This window comes from Marmota marmota, unplaced genomic scaffold, assembly GCF_001458135.2.
Source record: "Marmota marmota marmota unplaced genomic scaffold, marMar, whole genome shotgun sequence".
Classification (NCBI taxonomy): domain Eukaryota; kingdom Metazoa; phylum Chordata; class Mammalia; order Rodentia; family Sciuridae; genus Marmota; species Marmota marmota.
Window position 1 is genome coordinate 13,931,928 of NW_025999900.1, and position 22,739 is coordinate 13,954,666.

A 22,739-nucleotide genomic window follows, 5' to 3' on the forward strand; every position below is an offset into this window, starting at 1 on the left:
AAGTCCCCTATCTCATATATTATCACACTGGAGATTAGGCTTCAACATATGAAATTTGATTGAATACAATTCAATCTGTGACATGTGTTTGTAAGAACTCACCCATGTAAATACAAATGAAAGAGGAAAATATGGAATAACTGATACATTTAGAATTTAAAATTTTCACTAAGTTAGCTGTGTTGTTTATATAGTGAATTTGGGTGATAAAATATTGTAGCAAGAGGCAAACCTCATTCTAGTCAGAGATTGCATATACACAAAATATTTCTTAGAATTAATTATAATTCAAAGATACTTCTTTGAAAGATAGTACATAGAATTTTTTTAGTTTATATTATTTTCAACATAAAATAACTATTTTTACAGATTTATTTTTCAAATTTAATATACATTGATGACTTGCAAGAAAATACATTATTTTAGTTCACTTTTAGAATAACTACTGTGTCATTCTCTGTATCATTTATTCCATAATTTTTAATATGAAATACAGAATAAGAAAAACAACAGAGGTAATGGGAATTATCTTTTATGTGTAGAAACAATGCAAATAATTGGAAACTCAATTTTTAAAAATTTATCTAAATGTATTAATGCAACAATGAATATCCTTCATGCATGTATATGTGTTTTGACCTAATATTATACTCTACTAGTAATGTGCAAATTTTCATAAAGGTGGTCAATGGCAAACACTAGAAAAATGATAATATAGCATTCTGCAGGGTAGATTAACTGCCCATTGTCATTATGGGGAATATAATTTTGTTCTGCTTCATCAGAATTGAATTTTCCCTCAGGGTGATACATGCCTAATCAATATATATACAGATAACACTTTATCTTGTAAGTTAGATATATTTTTGTTAATGTTTCAGTAAAATCTAAAAACATTTCTTTTTTGGAAGAAGTCTACTCACACATATTGCAACAATTTTCTGAAACACATATTCTTTTTGGTACACAGAAATACAAAATATATTGGTTATCACTTGAGATCTACCTGTGTGCAAAGCATTGCATGTGCGTGTGTGTGTGTGTGTGTGTTAATTTAATTAAACCAAATGACTTGTAAGTACCTTTTTGTTATAGAACACATGACATGATATGAAGATTATTATTTTTGTGCATACCATATTATTCTCAGTAGATATATATATAATAAAACACAAAGGCATAGTCTCTGTTGGATAATTATTTTCATTGTTAAACTGTCTAGATAACAGGTTGCCCTACTGTCAGCCTGAGTTTCAATTTCTGGATTTTGTACAATTCTGGCTGAGATATGAAAGGTCAGCAACTCCATTCCTGGGAAAATGAACAAATCCCCCATGTTATTTAGCATTGATCTTTGGTACTTTGAGGTTGTTATTGCTGAGATTCAAACTAGATTGCATTCAACCCTCCAGAAGAAAATGGATGGCAAATATAATTCTCCATGATCACAGTAGGGAAGTTCATCAAGTTTTGGTAAGAAACTATGAGACACTGAAAAGACTGATCAGATTTTATTTATAAAAGACATTCAAGTCTTGCTAACATTATCTTTTTTTTCTTATCTTGTAGCTCCAGTAAATCCTCATTTGAGTAAGTATATTTTTACTTTAAAAATGACAATGTATTTCATAATGAAGAAAATAAAACATGTATAAATAAATATGCAACGAATATTTAGCGACTGTTCTTATTTGATTGAATAAGACTAAATATACAAAGAATATTTAGCGACTGTTCTTATTTGGTTAAAACACAGTCTGTTAGAATCAGTGGAACTGGCATTGTATGTGAATTTTAAATTTCAAAAATATGGTATAAAAACAAATTAATATTGATAACTTCTATTTATAAATATTCCTAAATATGTAAATATGAAACTTTTTCTTGGATCTGCTTAATATTTGCTCTTTCTGTAACTGTGAAATTATTTGTTTTTCTTTGTGAGATTGCATTGTTTTTATAGGCTCATTTGATTTTCATTCTTTGAATTTCTATATTGCAGCCATAAAAGAGTGTGGTTACATAGAAAGTTGGTATTTAGATGGTTTGATGTTTTTTCACAAATAACTGTTTGAAATCTAATATATTTGTCTATTTTAAGTTATAAATTTTTAAAATTTATTAATTTTTGAAGTTTTTAGAAATTCTTTTTCTTTTTTTTTAAATGAGTGCAACATGAAATACAGTATGTATATACTATAGATGTTTCCTAGATGTGGAAACATCACTACTTTCAGAAAACAACTTTGAAATAATAAAACAATTTACCATGAAACCTTACTCAAACACATCAGTCATTGAGAGCTTTATATTTTTAATATAAAGTTATATTTTTGAAGGTTCTAAGAAATGAACAAAGAGGGTAGGTGGGCACAAGAGGGTTAATGGGTACCAGGGTTCTTATTCCTGGGTTTTTATTCTTTGTTCTCCTCTTATGGAGGAATCTGGGAAATACAGTAAAATTTTGGAACTCATGTAACACAGAATTTTGAAATATCTTTACTTCTATGTAGCTCCTGAAACTCTGCCAAAATAGTATTGTAATTAGGAAACTAGTAAGAATTCAGGATCCAGTCAATCCAGTTCTGTATCTTTGTGAAACTCATGGATTTTATTACTTTCCATTTTATGAAATATTTTAATATTTAATATTACATTGACTTTTGGTAAGGTTATACAGCTCAGTGCATTTTTATTATCTATCAAAAATTCTTTATTTCAATAAACTTTTTATTAATAAGCTTTCTTGCACATACTTATAATTATCCCATTTAAAGCAACAGAATAATCATAAAATTGTCATGGTCCCAAGTCATGTTTTTTTTTTCCCTTTTGTCATTATATGTGATAACTTTGATAAAACCTCTCTAGTAATAATCTACCCCCCATAAAGGGATGTAATTAAATATTTATATTGCACATATAGTTTTATCCCATCTGAATTACTAATTATAATATTGCAAACAACCTATCACACATTAAATATCCTAAATTATGAACAATTTTAGTCATATATAACTTTCTGTTGTTTGTATAAACTATATGATTACTTAATTTCACTATGAGAGTCATATATTCAGACTTTAAATATTCTTTTTCATTTTTGAAGAACAAATATAATTTAAACATGTCCAAATTAAATCACAAAAAGGAAATGGTTAAACAGTGTTATAAAAATCATTATACATAATTTTAAATAACATATATTAAGTAAGATTGATCAGCAGATCTAAAACTGAAATCTTCTATCTTTATATATGTGATTTGACCTCTTTTTTGTATATATACACTATGTAATTAAACAATTGAGAACTTTTAAAATCAAACAGTGCTCTGTAATTATCATAACTCTAAAGCAACAATTAAAAGTATCTCAGATTGTACCTAAAAACTTTTTAAAATCCATTGCATATAACTGTCTGCTGTCACCAACATTGTATCTTTGATTACTAGCCCCTAATGGTTGTGTCTTATTTATATCAGTGACATAAACATGTGTCTAATAGTTTATGTGGAATATTGCTCATCTATAAATTTATAGATTTAGATTCCCTTAAATACTTACATTCCCTGTAAACTACCTAAACAGAATATAGAATATTAATACAAAGAGTTGGCAAATCAATAATTGGACAGACCAAAACAATACAAAAAGTTATTCCTTAAATTTATAAATAAAGCCTTCTCTTTTATGTTTATTTGTGTCAGTAGATTCAATTAATTCAGGGATAAGAATAAAAAGGACTCCATTCCCATGGATATCTAATAAATCTAACCTATTTCAAGGGTTGGAAGGGACTCAAATTGAAGTCTATTAGATGTTTCTCATCTGTGAATTGCCATGAATCTGAATTCTGTTTTTACTTCACCATGTTACAGCTGACTTAGTCAACATTTTCTGTTCTGTGAGCCTCATGTGTAAGGATTGTTGTGACTTCTTAAAAAGTTGTCATTAGGTTGGATGAAATAACATATATATTGTTTAATGTGCTCAATTAATCATATACACTATTTAATTATGTTTCTAGTGGACCTTATCCAGCTTTTTTATCTACAACTTATTTCAAGCAGAATATATCCCAATAAGAAAACCTTTGATACCTAGAAACATTACTACCACCCATATTTTAGAGAAAGTTGAAAATGTCTATCTCTGAAGTTGTGTTGGATCTGAACTCAAAGTATAGTAGGCATCCAAGAATTCCCAATCCCTCTTCAGGCACATCATAAAGTTCTTTTTATTATTTTACTTCAAGTAAATTTCAAACATTTGGCAAACCCACATTCAAATAAGTATGAAAGATGACTGCTTTTCAAAATAATTTGTTATTATCTTGCCCTAAGCTAACTTCCACTTGTGCCAATGGGTAAAAACAAAAGCATCTCTAGACACTGCATGAAAAATTACAAATGCAATGTATAAGTCTATCAAATGCCATCAGGTAAATTAATAAAGCTCATCTTCTAATTTGCAATTTTGTTTTAATTTTCCTTTCTATACTTAAAAAAGGAAAGTTAGGAGAAGTCTCCAGGCATAATTCAAGCATGAATTATGTTTCAATTATCTGGATATTTCTGAGGAAAATGGTTTGAGTTTTAATTATTCAGTATAATACTGATCAACATATAAAAATAATTTATCCTTTTTATTAAAATTGCAATAGTTTTATGTTTAGTTATAATATTGTCTATTAAGGCTCTGATGTTATTATCATGATCTTATATTTGTCTTATTGTTATTGCTTTATAATGTTAGAAAAGTTTTTAATATAAATATTGTGATGTTATTAATTTAAATTAATCTTAGTTAATTTAATTAAAATTTTAACAGGAGAATTTCACTGTGGATTTGAAGATGGTAACATTTGTTTGTTCACCCAAGATGATACTGATAATTTTGACTGGACAAAACAAAGTACTGCAACAAGAAATACAAAATATACTCCTAACACAGGACCTAATGCTGATCGCAGTGGCTCCAAAGAAGGTATGAGGGTATGCAGTGTAGTGTTCATTACAATCAGAGACCTGAAAAACATTATAAACATGAACTATAACAGTATGTAGCCATATATATCACCATTATGGAATAAAACATTATATCTTAGTTATAGGATCAATAATTTAGATAATTCCAAAGTGTGTAGACATTAATTGTTTTCTCAGAACTCTCTGACATAAATAGATGAGAAGTCAGAAAGTTGTTATTGTTTTGTTTTTTTACTAACTCAATTCTAAAATTCTAATTTTCCAGAAGCTTTTGTACATTTTAATTTAAATATTTCTATTTAGAGATTGTTTAAAGATTATTTATTCTTTATGCTAACACTGCCATGGGTCATACATGTGTATGTAAATGAGCTATAAATTCTCCTATTGATCTTTATTTTGTAGGAAACTCAAAAATTTCTCAATGGTTTGAAATTCATGTTTCCCAGTAAGAATGTGCTTAAATGCTTTTTTTTTTTTTTTTTTTTTTTTGTCTGTTTTAAGGTTTCTATATGTACATTGAAACATCTCGACCCAGACTGGAAGGTGAAAAGGCTCGACTTCTCAGCCCTGTTTTCAGCATAGCTCCAAAAAATCCTTATGGACCTACAAACACTGCATACTGTTTCAGCTTCTTTTATCACATGTACGGACAACATATAGGTGAGATGGCAAGAAGTTCTGTTCTTGTAAAATAAATAGCAAGAAACTGTTTCACACCAGGTGAAAATAATTTTTAGTCAACGAATGCCATCATTGGCTTTTTAAATGACTTACCTACAAATCGCAAAATAAGATGCCAAGAATTTTCTCCCATCATTTAGTTTCCAAAATTCAGATTTTAATTTGAAAATTAGAGCATTCCTTCACTCCTCTAGAATGGTAATTCAGCCAGACCGTCAGTGAATTTCATTCCTCAGGAGATCTTCTGGTGAAATTGACATAGCATAATTTAGGCTGTTTTTTTCTAGAGAAATTGGATTAAATAATGACTCAATGCATCTTAGTAATGATGAAAAGGAATTTTGTCATGTTGACAAGTAGTTTTGCTGCACCCATGTATCTGGAATATTGACACGATAGCTTCTTGTTGATAAAGTATGCTTAAAACTTAGAATTTAAGGCCATCGTAGATCCTGAAGAGAACACAAGGGTGAAGACACATCCTTGCCCTTAGAGACCTCGCAGAGTACTAATGAAAGCTGAGATGAGTAAATGCACAACTGTGCGAAAAGAGCACATAGTATTGAAAGTGGATCTATCAAATCTCGATGGGGGAAAGATCATGATCCAAGTCTCCAATTCTGGGGTTTGTTTGTTTGTTTTTGTGGACTAGGGATTGAACCAAGGGCCTTGCATGAGTCTCCAATTCGTATGTGTAATTGTAAAATTCAAAGAACTGAACACCAGAATTTTAAAAATTAATCATTTAACAGTACATGTTAACTTGTTCTATGTGTGTTAGAAATAGGTAATATGTACTGTTATGAACCTATTTTTATTCTTAATCCAAATGAATGTGAAAATGTATACTATTTGCGGCATAAATGTTACTGTTTATTTATAAGATTCTGTTCCATACCCTACAAGGCAATATCATATTCTATAAAAGCTATACTCCCTACACATTCTAAAATAAACTGAAACATATCTACCCTCATAGAAGTTAGACAAGGAATTGTGGATCTGTATCTAAGTGAAGAAAGAAGCAATGCTTTAAAAAAAAGTATAATATTTCTCCTAGATATGCAAAAAGCATATATTTTCAATGGGCAGAGATTAGCTCAGGAAGGAATAAGGCTTTGGTAATGAAGAAGTAAACTTGGAAAGTTAGGACATTTGTGTCTTGATATAAATTAATAAAAATAATAATATATCTTTGCATTCATAAAATTTGGTACATAATATATATCAGCTACTACCCTATTTAAGCTAAGTCATCCTCTTATTTGAGTTTGTAAAACTAAGCATCACTGTCCATCTCTTGCAGTGGAGAAAAGTGACCCTCAAGAAGTTTATAAGATTTGCCAAGTAATCCTGTGCTGGGATTGAAACTCATGGCCACTATTCTTCACAGTGTAGCAATAGGTGACAGTCTAGAAAGATAGCTTTTCTAAAGTTGAAAAGCATTCTCAACACAATATAAACAGACCTGGGCTGGATATTGGCTGTAGCACTCAGTCACTATAAGCCTTTACAGAAATCAGTTAGAATGCCTGACTGTTAGTTTCCCCATCTGCAACATGGGAATAATAATTCATGTTTCAGAAAACTGTGGTTAAATGAGATAGCATAAGAACTATCTGCTGTCAGAGGCAGACACACAATCTTGGATTACTTTGAATCACGAATAGCAGTAATAGCAATAATAAAGTAGTAGTTGACATTTATGTAGCACTCATTATGGATCAGGACACCTCACAAATAAATTTGTGCTCATTAAAGCAATTATCCTATTTCACAGATAAAGAAACTGAGATAGAAAGAATTTTGATTATCATTCTCATGACATAATTGATAAGTAGGGGCAGCAGAATAGCAGCCGGGGGAGATGAACCCTGAATCTTCCTGTTCACCCTGCAGGAAGGCTGATGGGAGTGTCGTGAAAACTCAGCAGAGCATGTGACACTTGCTTAGTGGTCACAGTGAATTATCATAGATTCTGTGAAGGCATGGAGCACAAGATCTTTGATTCAGAAAAATACATCTATCTGTAGGAGTGAGTAAAATTATTGAGAAACAGTGGAATGTAAACAAGAAAAGCCCTTAGAAAGCTAGGAAAGCATACCTGGTGTCATGATGGCATAAACTATGAAAGGAAAACTAATCTCCACAGAGTCATTTATTATCTGAGGACTGCTTTATTAACAAAGGTAGGATTAGTCCAGTTCTTCTTAGTAGTTGATCATGTACATTTTATTTCACTTACTCTATTTTAAATGTATTTTGTGGACTTTCATCTTTCCAAGTTTACCTGAGAAGAGGTATATTTTTTTTTACTGAGTTCTAAGAATAGTTTGATTTATTTTAAAGTATAAAATAATATCTTTATATGTACGTATGAATCTTTTAGGGCTTTCTTGCAAAAGCATATTTGTGCTAAATCCCAAGATAATTTAAGATATTTTTAATCTCACAATTTTTATTCATATCCTCTTTGTTGTCAGTCAGATGTATAGTTGACCTTCTCCTAACATTTTTTAGATTTTTTTCAGGGTTGGAGCTCAGGAGAGCAGTTCTCTCTCTGTCAACTAATTTGTACCCTTTAGTACCATTTCTCAACTTTACCAGCTCATTGACAGTTGTAGTTTGGGTATTGGGTCTGTTACATGGGTCCCGCTCAGCAGAACATAGGCATGCTGCTTATTAAAAATCTAGCAAGCCAGGCACTGTGGCACATATCGGCTTGGGAGGCTGAGGCAGGAAGATCATGAGTTCAAAGCCAGCCTCAGCAAAAGTGATATGCTAAGCAACTCAGTAAGATCCTGTCTCTAAATAAAAAAGAAAATAGGGCTTGGGATGTGGCTCAGTGGTCAAGTAGCCCTGAGTTTGATCCTGGTACCTCCTGCCCCACCCCACCAAATCTAGCAAACATAACTGTTCCATCCATTGAGTAATCAATTAGGAATAGATGAGAATGGGTGTACTCATTTCATTGCAGTACATTTTATTACATTTCCCAGATACTGCATTTTTTACAAATTGAGATTTTGTGGCAATCCCGCATCTAGAAATCTGTCAGCACTATTTTCCCCAAAACATATGCCTCTTTGTTACATTTTGATAATTTCTACACTATTTCAAAATTTTTCATAGTTATTTTCTGTTATGATGACCAGTGATTTTTGTTGTTATGGCTGTGATTCTTTTGGAACACCACAAACCACACCCACATGAGATGGGAACTTCATCAGTAATGTGTATGTGCTGATTTCTCCAATGCCAGGCAATTCTGTCATCTTTCTCTTTCTGTACTTGGGCCTCCCAATTCTGTGAGACACAACAATAGTGACATAAGGCCAACTGATAATCTTACAAAGGCCTCTAAGTGTTCAAGACAAGAGTCACACATCTGTCACTTTCAATCAAAAGCTAGACATGATCAAGTTTAGTAAATAAAGCATGTTGAAAGCCCAGAGAAGCAAAAGCTCTGCCTATTGTACCAGTTAGCCAAGTTGTGAATGCAAAGAAGTTCTTCAAAGAAATTAAAAGTGCTGCTCCAATGAACCTACAAATGCTAAGAAAATGAAAAGCCTTATTGTGGATGTGGAAAAAGTTGTAGTGATTTGAATATAAGATCAAACCAGCCTCAACATTTCCTGAGGCCAGAGCCTAATCCAGAAGAGGACTCTAACTCTCTTCAATTCTGTGAAGGCTAAGAGGAAAAGGAAGTTTTAGAAGAATATGTAGAACTAAAAGAGGTTGGTTCATGAGCTCTAAGGAAAAGAGCCATTTCTATAATATGAAAGTTCAAGGTGAAGCAATCAGTACTGATGTAGAAACTAGGGTATGTTGTCTAGAAGATCTAAGATGACAGATGGAGGAGGTTTCACTAAACATTAGATTTTCAATGTATACAAACATTAGATTGGAATACAAGGGTATCTATGTCTTTCATACCTAGAGAAGAGCAGTCCATGCCTGCTTTGAAACCATTAATGGTTTCAAAGCATCAAAAGGTAAAAATTAACACTCTGTATTAAAAGCTAATGCAGTTGGTGAATTTACAATGAAGCCAATGCTGATTTAACATTCTGGAAATCCTAAGACACTTATTTTTGTGCCTACAAACACATAATCCGCTCTGAAATTCATGAATCCAGGTGTAATTTTTTTACTTTCAATTGCTATTATTTAAGAATTATATTTTATAAAGGCTTTAGTTGCCATAGATAATGATTCCTCTTTGTACCTGTGTGAAGTAAATGAAAAACCTTCTAGAAAGGATTCACCATTCTCAATGCCATTATGAACATTCATAATTAATGGGAGGAGGCATATTCATTATTTATGTAAACATTAACTGTTAGCTTGGAAGATGTGGTTGATTCCACTCCTTGGATAAGAAGAGTTCAAGATTTCAGTGGAGGAAGCAACTGCAGGTATGGTGGAAATAAGAGAACTAGAATTAATAGTGGAGACTGAAGATGTGAATGAACTGCTCCAATCTCCTGATAAAACTCCAATTGATGAGCAGTTGCTTCATATGAATGAGCAAAATGGCTTTTTGAAGTGGAATTTATTCTGGTGAAGATGCTGAAAAAATCACTGGAATAACAAAAAAGGTTTGGGATATTACAAAAACTTAGTTGATGCATCAGACAAGGTATGAGTAATTAACTCCAATTTTGGAAATAGTTCTGTTATAGATAAAATACTATCAAATAGTATCATATGCTATGGAAAAGTCTTTTGTGAAAGTAAGAGTCAATAAATTTGGAGAACTTCATAGCCAACCCAACTTTCAGCAACCATCACCCTAATAAGTCAATAGCCATCAATATGTTGGCAAGATCCTCCACCAACAAAATGAATATGTCTTGCTGAGAATCAACTGTTCATATTTTTAGCATTAAAAAATTTAAGGTATATATGTTTTTATATGTAATTCTATTGCACACTTAATGAGCTATAGAGTGATGAAAACAACTTTAATACACACTAGGAAACCAAAAAATCCATGTGACTCTCTGATTTATAATATTTGCTTTATTGTGATTGTCTGGAAATGAACCCACAACATCTTTAAGATGTGCCTGTACTTCATTAAGGAGATGTTGCTTTTAGTTAAAAACCTTACCCCTTGGACTAGGTTTGTAGTGGTAGAGCGCTTGCCTAGCATGTGTGAGGCACTGGTTCAATTCTCAGAACTGCATATAAATAAGCAAAATGAAGGTCCATTGACAACTTTAAAAATATTTTAAAAATACCAAAACCTCCAATCTTTGCATATATTATTCTCAAACCTTCATTTATCTGTAAACTTATAGTCACTGGTTTTACAAATTGCATTTTAATTATATTCTTTCTTTTGGAAATCCAGATTCGAGAGTGATTTTTTTCTGGATTTCTAATAGCTCAATTTCATTTATTGCTTGTGGGTAATTTTGAATAAGTCTTGTGGTTTTGACTGTGAATAAATGACAGCATATCATTAAGAAGAATAATCATTGTCTAATAATACAAAAATGGGTAATACATTACCAGCAAGAGAGTCCTATTTGTAATAAACTCAAATATACTATATTACTTACATACTGCTGCACAGCAAGTTTTCCCAAAATTTTATAGCTTAAAATTAAAAGTACTTCTTTTTAAAAAATTTTTATAACTCTTTTTCTAAATTTATATGTGACAGTGGAATGCATTACAATTCTTATTACACATATAGAGCACATTTTTTCAACCTCTGATTGTACAGAAAGTATATTCACACCATTTTGTGTCTTTATACATGTACTTTGGATAATAATGTTCATCACATTCCACACCCCATACCCCCATCCCTTCCCCTCCCACCCCTCTGCCCTATCTAGAGTTCCTTTATTCCTCCCATGCTCCCCCTCCCTACCGGACTATGAATCAGCCTCCTTATATCAGAGAAAACATTTGGCATTTGGTTTTTTGGAATTGGCTAACTTCACTTAGCATTATCTTCTCTGGGGATGTAGCTCAGTTGGTAGAGTGCTTGCCTCTCACACACAAGGCCCTAAATTCTAATCCCCAGCACCACACACACACACACACACACACACACACACACACACAAATGTACAAGTACTTCTTATTTCAGAGTTTTTGTGGGTCCATAATATGAATGACTTAACTGGGTGGCTGAAGCTCAAGATCTCTCATTAGGTGGCTGTCAAACAGCCAGACAAATGAATCCAGTCTAATTTAACTCAACTAGCAGGGATACACCTCCAAGCCCACTTGCTGCTTTTATAAGGCTTCCTTTTACTTTCTGGGTTTTGAGGTCTGTTTCTTGATGGCTATTGAGGGGAAGCCTCTCTCAATTCCCTGACTGGCAGATCTCTCCACAGAGCTGTCTCATGACATGGACAGCCTTCTTTCAAGTCAAGAAATCCACATGAGAGAGCAAGCAAATGAATGCTGAGGAATTTTTATAACCCAATCTCTTAATTGATATTCCATAATATTTCTGTATTCTAATGATTGTAACTGAGTTGGTAATTCCAGCCCGTACTCAGGGAGGAGATTACATGAGTATTAATGACAGGAAGTTGAAATTATTAGGAGATAATTTAGAGTCTGCCATACTGATATAATTTATGTTAGTTAAATGCTTTATCAACATTTACTAAAGAAAGAAACATTTCCAAATGAAAGATAGTGTGTGTTAACCTTTAGCTGTTGATTTACATGTAAATGATATGACAGCTGGCTATTGATAACAATATATCAGTATTCCTATAACTCCTACTGGGCATTTTAATTCTTAATGAATCAATTGAGTTTCTAATGTTCTTGCAAAGAAATTGAATCTCATGTGAGATCACTAGATATGACATAAGCTTATTAAAAACCAGAAAGATATATACATTATTTGTTTCTACAGAAAGGGATGTGAGATTTAATCATCATACCAAAAAATTAGAGATAAAAATACAAAAGGCATTCATGAATATATTCATTGAACTTGATAAGAATGGTTCAATAAATTTGTGCTTCAAGAAAGTTAATCTCACTGGATCAAATGAAAAGGAAGGGAGCCCAGTATGATGGTGCACACCTACAATCCCAGTAGCTCAGGAGGCTGAGGCAGGAGGATCGTGAGTTCAAAGCCAGCTTCAACAATAGTGAGGCACAAAGCAACTCAGTGAGACCCTGTCTCTAAATAAAATACAAAATAGGGCTGGGGATGTGGCTTAGTGGTTGAGTGTGCCCCTGAGTTCAATCCCTAGTACACCTCCTCCTCAAAAAAAGACGAAAGAAAGGAAGGGAAAGGAGTTCGTTAGTGAATTCTACTCTTCTGTGAGAAAAAAAAAAAGAGATAAAATAGAGAGGTGGAGTTGTGGAAGCCTTTTTTAAGAGGAAAAGAGAAAAGAGTCAATAGGGTAAGCTTAATGACACAAAATTCAGGGGTAGAAACTTCTAGGAACTTAGTACTCTGGTAGCAGGGGTCAGCCTTGAAGAAATAAACTAATGTTACTTCCTGTGAGGTGAGAAACAAACAAACAAAAATATTAGTAGATAGGTAGCTTTTGACACATTCCTGGATGGAAGAACAGCCAGCAAACAAACACCTCTATTTTATTTACAAAAAAAATATAGAAGTGAATGTTTGAAGGGTAGATAACTTTAGGAGAGTAGTACAGGGGAGTACAAGCTCATTAGAAATGTGAAGATTAGAGAGGTTACAGAGGAGGGTATTAGTCCTCAGGGAATTGAGATGGGTTTTAGGATATAATGTTCAGCTTCTTGTGTATAGTGCTGCTTATTGGTCCACAATTCCAGGATGAATCTCTAAAACCAGTAACATATGACCTCAATGATATATCATCCTAGGACTTCTCCTTGTAATAACTCTCCAATTCATTCCAGTCACAACTGAAAGTCTTCAAATTGAGCTCTATTACCTGGGCCTTTTTATAGACTCTTTTGTCCTGCCAAATGGATTCATGGTTGAAGCAGAAACAATGTCTGTTGGTACCCTGCATATAAATATTTATTTGAGCACTCAATATCTATTAAAACTAGTTTTTTTCCTCTTAATTATGTGACAGATTAAAACATATTCTCTCCTTTTTAATAATCTATTAACATATTTTCTCTTCAAAGTACAACTGAAGGAGACTGAGACTACTGTTCCTAACCCTTTGTTTCTTTTGTTCCCATGACTCCTGGTACAAATATCTATGTTCATCACACTGAAGCCTTCTTGTTTATAATCTTTGAGAACAGTGAGCATGACTTATTTATATTTGGCTCTAGAACAACAAAGGGTAAATAGGTTTTAAAAATTATACAAACTAGATACTCCAGCTTCTGTGTGTAATAGAAATACAACAAAGGAATTGAAAGTATTCAGTTGATGGTGGAAATGGAAGAAATCATGAAGACCTTATAAGTTTTAAAAATAAGAAAAAATAATAACATAGTTATTGACTTAAATTGAATTTGTTTCTAAGTGCTCTGGAAATTAGAGAAAAACATACTTAGTAATTCCAGAAAGATATAAAACTTGCTCAAATAAAAAAACTCATGTATTGAAAAATCATAATGTACCAAAGAATAAATTTTTTATTTTGAGTTGAAATATTATGATCCAGATAGGTATCATAAGATGACTACCCAATTTAATATAGAAATGGAATTTTAGGAATCTGGAGTTAACTTGTTGTACAGCTTATCTTAATACAACATTTCAGTTTATTCCTTAGCAAGAATTGGATTAGAAACAGGAAACAAAAGGTAGCCAGAGGTAGTAGAGGTGCTGGTGAATTGATGATATTGGATGAGGAATGGAAGACTGAGTCTGACTGAGCATAGATTAGGACTGTGTCAGGAAGGGAAAGATAGATTGTGGGCTTGGATCTTGGAGCACTCAGGCCTTCAGTGGGGCTGTGGCCTCCTTGTGTCCTTTCACACTGCCTCCCTTTGCTGCAGACTGTCCTTGTTTGCTTCTGGCTAGGGTGCTGTCCTCGGAGCTGTTCTCTACCACTTCATGATTTTTCTGCCATTTCTTGGCAAATATGGCATCTGGTAATGCTGTTCTAAAGAGACTGAAATGGAACAGTGCAGAGGAGGATCAAATTATTGAATAGCTTGAGCAGCAAGTGGTTCTTCTTCAGGAGCAAGCAATTTTGCTGGCCCTATTGAGAAAAAAGAAGAAACTTCTAATTGAAAATACTAAACGGAAGAAAGAAACTAAGAACTGAAACAAGAGCTAATTCAAGCAGAACTTCAAAATGGCGTGGAGCAAATACCATTCCCCTCTGGTACTTTACTACAAGTGAATTCCATGATTTCTGAAAATGTGATACAGTCTACACCAGTAACAACTGTATCTTCTGGCACCAAAGAACAGATAAAAGGAAAAGAAGAAGAAAAGAAAGAGAAAACTGAAAGGAAAGGAGAGAAGGAGAAAAAAAGAGCAATCATTAGAAGAAAGTGCTCACTCTAAGCCAATAGATGTTTCCTATCTGGATCCTCAAATTGGTTGCATTATTTCTGCCAAAAAACACCCGATACAGATTTTTGCATGTAGAAAAAGTAGATGTTGGAGAAATAGCCCCCAGAACAGTTGTCAGTGCCCTGGTGAATCATGTTCCCTTTGAAAAGATGCAGAATCAAATGATTTCATTTTATAAACTGAGACCTACGGAGATGAGGGGTGTACCATCTCAAATAATAGGAATGTGTGATGTTTCACCAGAAGTGGATAGTTTGGCTCCTTTTAGCAGGTCTCTTCCTGGAGACTGAATGACTTTTGATACTTTCCCTGGAGAGACTGACAAGGGGCTGAATCCTAAGTAGATGATTGGAGATCAGATCAAACCTGACCTGCACACTAATTAGTAGCATGTGGCTACAAAAAAGGAGCTCCCTCTGAGGAGAAAGGGAAGGGAGCAAACAGGGCTCAATTTATGACCAACAGTGAAATCAAATAAGATAAAGTGCTTCCATTAATGAAATACAGTGGGAATATATTTGTCACTTTAAAAAAAAGAGTTGGATTAAATCTGGACAAATATTCTGGTGTTCAAAGATTTTAAACTAGGGAATTAAATATATTTTTGTTTTTTTGTGTTTTTTTTAATAATAGGATATAGATATAATCCTATTAATGCAAGGGTGCCAATATTTTGAATTGCTTTAAGGTCCTGACTTTTATTCCCATTTTGGTTAAAGAACATATTTTTTTCTGTTTATATTTAGAAATATCAAAACTCGTGCTAATATCTTGTATTTATTCCTCAACATTTTTGGATTCCATCCATCCCTTGAAATTTAACACTGTATGAGAGAATATTTGGGATTGAAAAATAATGTTAAGATAATATATCCTCACAGACTCAGAGCTTTGAATGCATTGATTCTAGAAGAGTCTTGATTAAATAAATGTGTAATTTAAAAACTCTTGCATTCTGATAAATTCTCAAAATTAAGTTTCTTATGAAATAAGATATCTGAGGGAATAGATATGGATACTTATTATTCTCCATTTAAATATCAGAGATTAACAACCAAACCCTGGGGTGTTTGGTAATTAAAACTAAGTCACTCTTTCTGTTAAAAACTACCCGAAGATTTCAGTGAAGTTCTATTTGTTTGTAATACTGGAAATACAATGTCTTCCATATGACAATAATGAAGACATTGGCAGAGTAAACTGCTTTGTTAAATGAGATGTGTTTAGAAAGGGAGAGGAAAGGTAGAATTTAGCCATCATTTATTACCAATCATGAAATAATCAAAATCTTACTACAGACACCTATCACAAACCATCTCATAAAGCTGTTCTGTAATCCCTACTCCATTTGCCTAGTTCATTTGCCTACAAACGTATTGCCCATACAATTCTTCACTGCTGATGGTTACTTAAACAATATATAGTAGAAGCTAATATGTTTAAACAAAATTAATGGTATGACTTTATTGAAAAAGGCTATTGTTGCAAAATATAGAAGTATCATTTCAGTGGAAATAGTAGTTAATGTTATTTTGTCAACTGAATAAATGGAAAGAAAGTAGCGGTTTTTTCATAAAGTAAAAAATATGTAACTATTGAAAATAAACACTTGTGATTTTTTTAAACTATAGGTCTTAACATTCACTCATTTCTATTCAGTAAAATAAATTGTACATGCTGTGTGCCTAGTAGCATTTAGGGTTTCATAGAAGATAAGAGGATTATAGTGAAGCTTTCTTATCCATCAAATAGTTTATTTTTCATTTGGGGCAATAAATTAGTAACAAAACAAAAGTTAAAAGTAATACACAACAAAATGTATATCAGGCCCATTCTCTAGGTGAACAAGGGAGAGAATACAGAGGGTATTTTAACCCTCTGTATTAAAATAAAATAAAAGTTTCTATGGAAGAGAAGAGATGCAAAGCATCCATCAGAAGAGGTAAGTAAATAGAAAATGGAAGACAGTTTAGCCAACACATGAGAATGGAGGGTGATCTTCTCATGGGAGAGTGGGGAGAGTGATGCAACCAAAGAGTTAAAGGTCTAAATAAGTGAATTGATATAGATCAGGGAAGCAGACAGCCTGATGAAAGCCCTGCTTTAGGAAAAGTTCTTGGATACTGTTGCAAATTCAACTTGATACCAGAAGGTATTGCAACAGTTTGAAGAAAATGAACTGACATTGTTTGAGATATCATTGCAATTATATGTTGAAAAATAATATCAATGGATGCATGTAGTCATTTCTATTCAAGCAGAAAATAATGGTTTTATAATTTCCCACTTTGTATGTGTGTATAAAACAAATGATGCTAACAATTACCTATCAATATACATAGATCTTGCCTAGAGCAAGATAATTTAGACACATCCTCATCTTTCAAGAAATGTGCAACTCAAATTAATGAGTCTGTGTTACTGATTATGATAAAAATGTGATTTATATGCAAGTGATCTCCAGACCTTGGAGTAAACCAAATGACAAATTAATTCTTGTGAACTTGATAATTCCAAGTATCTATTGGAAATGTGTATGCACCTTTTAGGACATATACTTAAATTACTTATCTAAAACAAATATAATACATATTTATAGTAAAATAATTAAAAGTAAAATTATGTTAAGGACTTAATGAAAGGTCAGAAGTAGGCAATAGTAATAATAAGTAATGTTTAAGCAAATTATATTTATACTGTAATTTATATGAAATAATATTAAAAATCATGCTCTTGCAAAATTCTATGAAAAATTCAGAATATCATCATTATTCATGATATAAGAGAATATATGAGAGCACTTTGGTCATTTAGCCTGTTGTCTGTAATCATTAAGCAAAAGAGATGAGGAAAGTCCTCTTAAATTCCCTCACCTGATTCTTGGGGGAAAATGATGAGAAGATGAGAATTTTCTAATTTCCCCAAGTGGGGAAAAAGAAGAAAGAAAGAAAAATATTAATTTTGCTTGGCTATTTCCAGCTGTACAGCATTAGAAATTCCTTGGGGATGATTAATCTTCTAGATTTTAGTATCTTGTGCCTACTAAAGAATAAACAAAATATCTCTGAGGATTTAAAATTACTTTTGAAGAATATTACCCTATCCATCATATTCACTTAAGGAATTTTTTACTATAATAATAATGTGCTGAATCAGCTTTGCTGAATCTAACTTCTCTTGAATATCTTCATGCTATTTCACAAGTTCTAACTTTGTTGACCAAGATAACCTAAGTTTAAATATCTTTTGACACTATATTAATTGTTTTATAAATATTAAGAGCAGAAAATCCTACAGAAAAGGTTTCAAAGTCATTTGCCTAGTAATATAGTTTTTGTCATCACTTCAAAAATACATTAATAAATGTGTAGTTTGTATTCATTGATTGAGACATATATTGCTATGTACATAAGACATTCAACTTGTTTGGAATTTGAAAGCTTTATTTCAATCAATTCTATTGTCTTTTTCTTATAAAACAAATAGCATTGACTTTTAAAATCGAATCTAACCTAAGTTAAATATCATTCATTTTGTCTATGCTATAACACAACTATAATTCTGAGATAATTCAGACCTGGCTTCTATAAACCTAGGCAAAATATTGTTTACATATTATGTATTCAGCAAACATAGATTGACGTGATTGAAGTCTGAATTTATGTTACGTATTTTAAAAGGAATTGTTAGTTGAGAAATGCAAGAATAATTGCAGGCAAAGTATATTCCCTGATTGAGAAATAACTTATTAAATATTGACACAATAATCTATCATTATTGATATAATAAGTGATATATGGTAATATGCTTTTTATTGAAACATATTTTTTACTTTAAGAATATTCCTAAAGATACTATGCACTATTTGGTTTCAAAATTATAACTTTGTCTAAAAATCATGATCACTCTATTAATTTTAACAAAATATCCAATTATTAATTTGATTATAGAATCAATTTTCTGTTAATTCAATCAAAATGGTCGATTCATGCTACCTAAGAGAAATAAAATTTCCCTATAAAATTGAACAAAAGAAGCTCCAATGGTGGTTGAAGAAAAGTACCACAGAATTACTTTGTATAATTTATGAAATAATAGAGAAAACTGACATAGAGAAGAAAGATGGGCAGACAGAGAAAAGGGAGGGGAGAGAGTCCAATGAAGACTCCATAGAATATGTCTTGTGAAGCACATAATAGAAAAAGCATTGGGAAAGACTAACTTTAGGTGAAAGTAAAATTTGTACAGTATATACCTTAGGTTTATAAAATACTTAAAATATGACCTTTGTCAAACAATAAAAGATAAGAAACTAAAACAGTGGATAAAGAGGAACTTAAAAAAAGAAGAAGAAGAAGAAGAAGAAGAAGAGCTCAGTGAGGTCAGGAGAGAGTGCAACATCCTAAGAACTAAAGGACCAGGGTAAAGGTTTTAGAAACAAAAGAACAGAATCCACACCATGGAAAAATAAAGCCAGCACTGTGGAAGAAAAATCTGGGTTATGTCTCACATCAAAGGGGAAAAAGATAGAAAATGATAGATTTTTAAAACAGAACCTGAAAATGCAAAAAGAAAATGTATAAAATACAAAAAAAAAAGACCTATAAAGTTGTATGGATAAATATACAATCATTCCTTCATTCAATATTAGCTAAATGAATCAGCCTTATAATTAAAGAATAATTGTCTGTTACCAAGTAAAATTTATTCCTTTAATACAATTTTAATTTAATATTATGAAATCTAATATAACTTACCATCTCAGTAAAGTTAACTTTTAAATTTTTATCTATTGAAATATTGCTTTCATAGTGATTATGATATAAAACTCAAACTCTGATTTCAAATCCTGACTTTACTATTTTCTTGCTGTATAACATAGATTAAATTACTTAACTCCTTTAAATTTTCTAATCTATAATGTGGGGATAATAGTTCCAAATACTTTATAGGAGTGAGAAGATTAATTCTTTATCTGCAGTGTCTAACATATATTATTGTGTTAATATTATTATCATCCTTACTATCATTTCTATTTACATCATACAAAACTATTGAAAGAGCTGTATCAAATGATGAAATAAAAATGATCTTAATTATATGTTCAAATAACTCTTTTAGAAGAACACTGAGACTTAGATGAAATTAATCTGAAACACTACACTAAATGATAACATAAGACAAAACAATTAGGGTTAAACTATGAGCTAGTCAGTACATGATTATATGCTATATTTGTTTCCTATGGCTGCTGTAACAAACAATAAATAATCACAAATGTTGTGGCTTAAAGCAGTACAAATTTATTTTTTTATAATTATGGAGAACAGAAATCCAAAATACATAATATGGCAGGACAAAATCAAGATGTCAGTAGACTAGTTCATTCTGAAAATTCTGGGGGAAAATCCATTTCCTTACTTCTTATAGCTTCTAGAGGCTGCCTGTTATTGACTTGTGGAACTTTCCTCTATCTTCAAAAGCAGCTAACATCTTCTCTACTATGGCCACCTTCTTTCATGTATTAAATCTACTTCTGATTCATAAAGATGTGTGATTGCATTTTGAACCCACTTGGATAAATCTAGAAAGTTCTCTCCATCTGAAAATACTTATTAATTCCTGCGAATTCACAGATTCTAGAAATTAGGACACAGTTGCCTTTGGATCATATCATGAAGAGCAAGTTAGGAAATGAAAAATAAAACACTATAACGTTCTGCTAATTTTTAATAACAAAAAAAGTTGGAAGTGTTTGTCAAGGAGAAGCAAATTTGAAACAAAACCAAAAATATACAAAATAAAATTTCATGGTTTTATTCTTAGGTGTTTTAAATGTGTATCTACGATTGAAAGGGCAGACAACAATAGAGAATCCATTATGGTCTTCCAGTGGGAATAAAGGACAACGATGGAATGAGGCTCATGTCAATATATATCCAATTACTTCATTTCAGGTAAGAAAAGAAGTAATTTCTGATCATAAATTGCTGTGTTTGAGTGTAACATCAAAGGTATATTTTAAGCAAATAGTAAAGTATTCAGAAATTCTGTGATTTGAGTATCACACAAATTACATGGATTAGTTTCTCTTTAGTCCTAAAACCTCTCTTAGAAAAAGAAATGTCCATTTCCCTTATTAATTAGCACATACTAAGTAATATGTTTGAATAATAACCTGTAAAAATTTAAGTGATTTTCCTGAACAAAATGTTATATATTTCTATAAAATCACATGTGTATATTTCATACAGTGAAGAAAAACAGTACTGGTTTTCATAATAATGGAATGTGGTAATCAATTCTCAATTAATCTGTTTGAATTTTACTTGATGGAATTTTATAGACTTTTAACAAAATGCATCTCTTTGAGATAATGCCCTTTCATTAATTTTTCACTTTTATCATCCTTGTTTTTCATAAAGAAAGGAAGTAAGGCTTAGGTTGATTATAAAAGAGTAATGATAACAGAGCACTTGCCTATCAGGTATGAGGCCCTGGGTTCAATCCCAGTACCACAAAAAAACAAAAACAAAAACAAAATAAAAATAAAAATAAATCATAGAAGTTTCACTGACTATAATAGTGGCCATCATAGCTAGAAACAATATAGCATAAAACTCTTTCGATAAGTTAATGACACAACTTTAGTGATTCTAATAACTATATAACATATATACATATTCATCTTTATATATGCATATATACATATATAATACCCAAATATTTATTTATTAAAAATATCCAAATATTTTCATATCTTTAAAAGGTAATGAAATATCTTTAATATCTATGAATTCATTAAATACAATCTATAGTACTATTCCTTATTTTGAAAAGATCAAAATGCATTTTATGACAACATATTTATACTGATTTGCATATATTTATAGCATTGAATGTTTTTTTACTATTAGTGATTCATTAGGTGCATTTCATTGCTTATGTGGTAAGAGTATAGAAAATCAGAGACTACTTCAATTATGCTAATTTTTAATTAGTAGCACATCCTTTCTTGTAATATAATCTGTAAAAATCCTAATTGCTTTAGAGGTTAACTACTAAATGTAACTAGGATGATAAAAAGGCATACATTCCTTTACAGTGGTAAAGAATAAGAAAGTAAGACTAGCTAATTACCTACTACATAAAAGCAACTCAGATCATCTGACTATGGGAAAATAGCAGAATTATTTATTTCTATGTAGGACAACATAGTTGTGAAAATTGACTCTGTGTCAATATATCATTAAACTAAATTCAAATGGGAAGACTGAACCCCAAAGCATTACTAATAAAGGTATCCTTAATATTAAACTGTTTATATATATGTAAGAATCGAAGAGACTTTCTTTATAAAGAGTTGATAGATGTTCTTCTATATATAATTTTGCTTCCTATATGACTGCCTCCTCAAGGCAAAATTATTAAATCAAATACAGATAAAACAAGGACTTAAGAGAATAGTTATATTAATATTGCCTTCAGGATAATCTTGTATTGACATTTCTATTACTTTAATGAACATCCATGGGGTACCTAGAGGAAAATCATCTACTCCCATAGACAAGAATTCAAAAATACTTTTGGGGTT

The 22,739-nt window shown here is 31.6% G+C and overlaps 1 protein-coding gene and 1 pseudogene across 1 annotated transcript in view; both read left to right on the forward strand.

Moving 5' to 3' along the window:
- The window catches only part of Mdga2 (MAM domain containing glycosylphosphatidylinositol anchor 2), a 260,412-nt gene that overhangs the window by 224,369 nt on the left and 13,304 nt on the right, over positions 1 to 22,739 (forward strand). The window contains exons 8-11 of the mRNA XM_048798622.1: positions 1,570 to 1,590; positions 4,832 to 4,987; positions 5,494 to 5,652; positions 20,972 to 21,102. Coding sequence (XP_048654579.1) covers positions 1,570 to 1,590; positions 4,832 to 4,987; positions 5,494 to 5,652; positions 20,972 to 21,102 — 467 coding nt within the window. The remainder of the gene's footprint in view (positions 1 to 1,569; positions 1,591 to 4,831; positions 4,988 to 5,493; positions 5,653 to 20,971; positions 21,103 to 22,739) is intronic.
- Positions 14,703 to 15,950, forward strand: LOC107146840 (annotated as a pseudogene).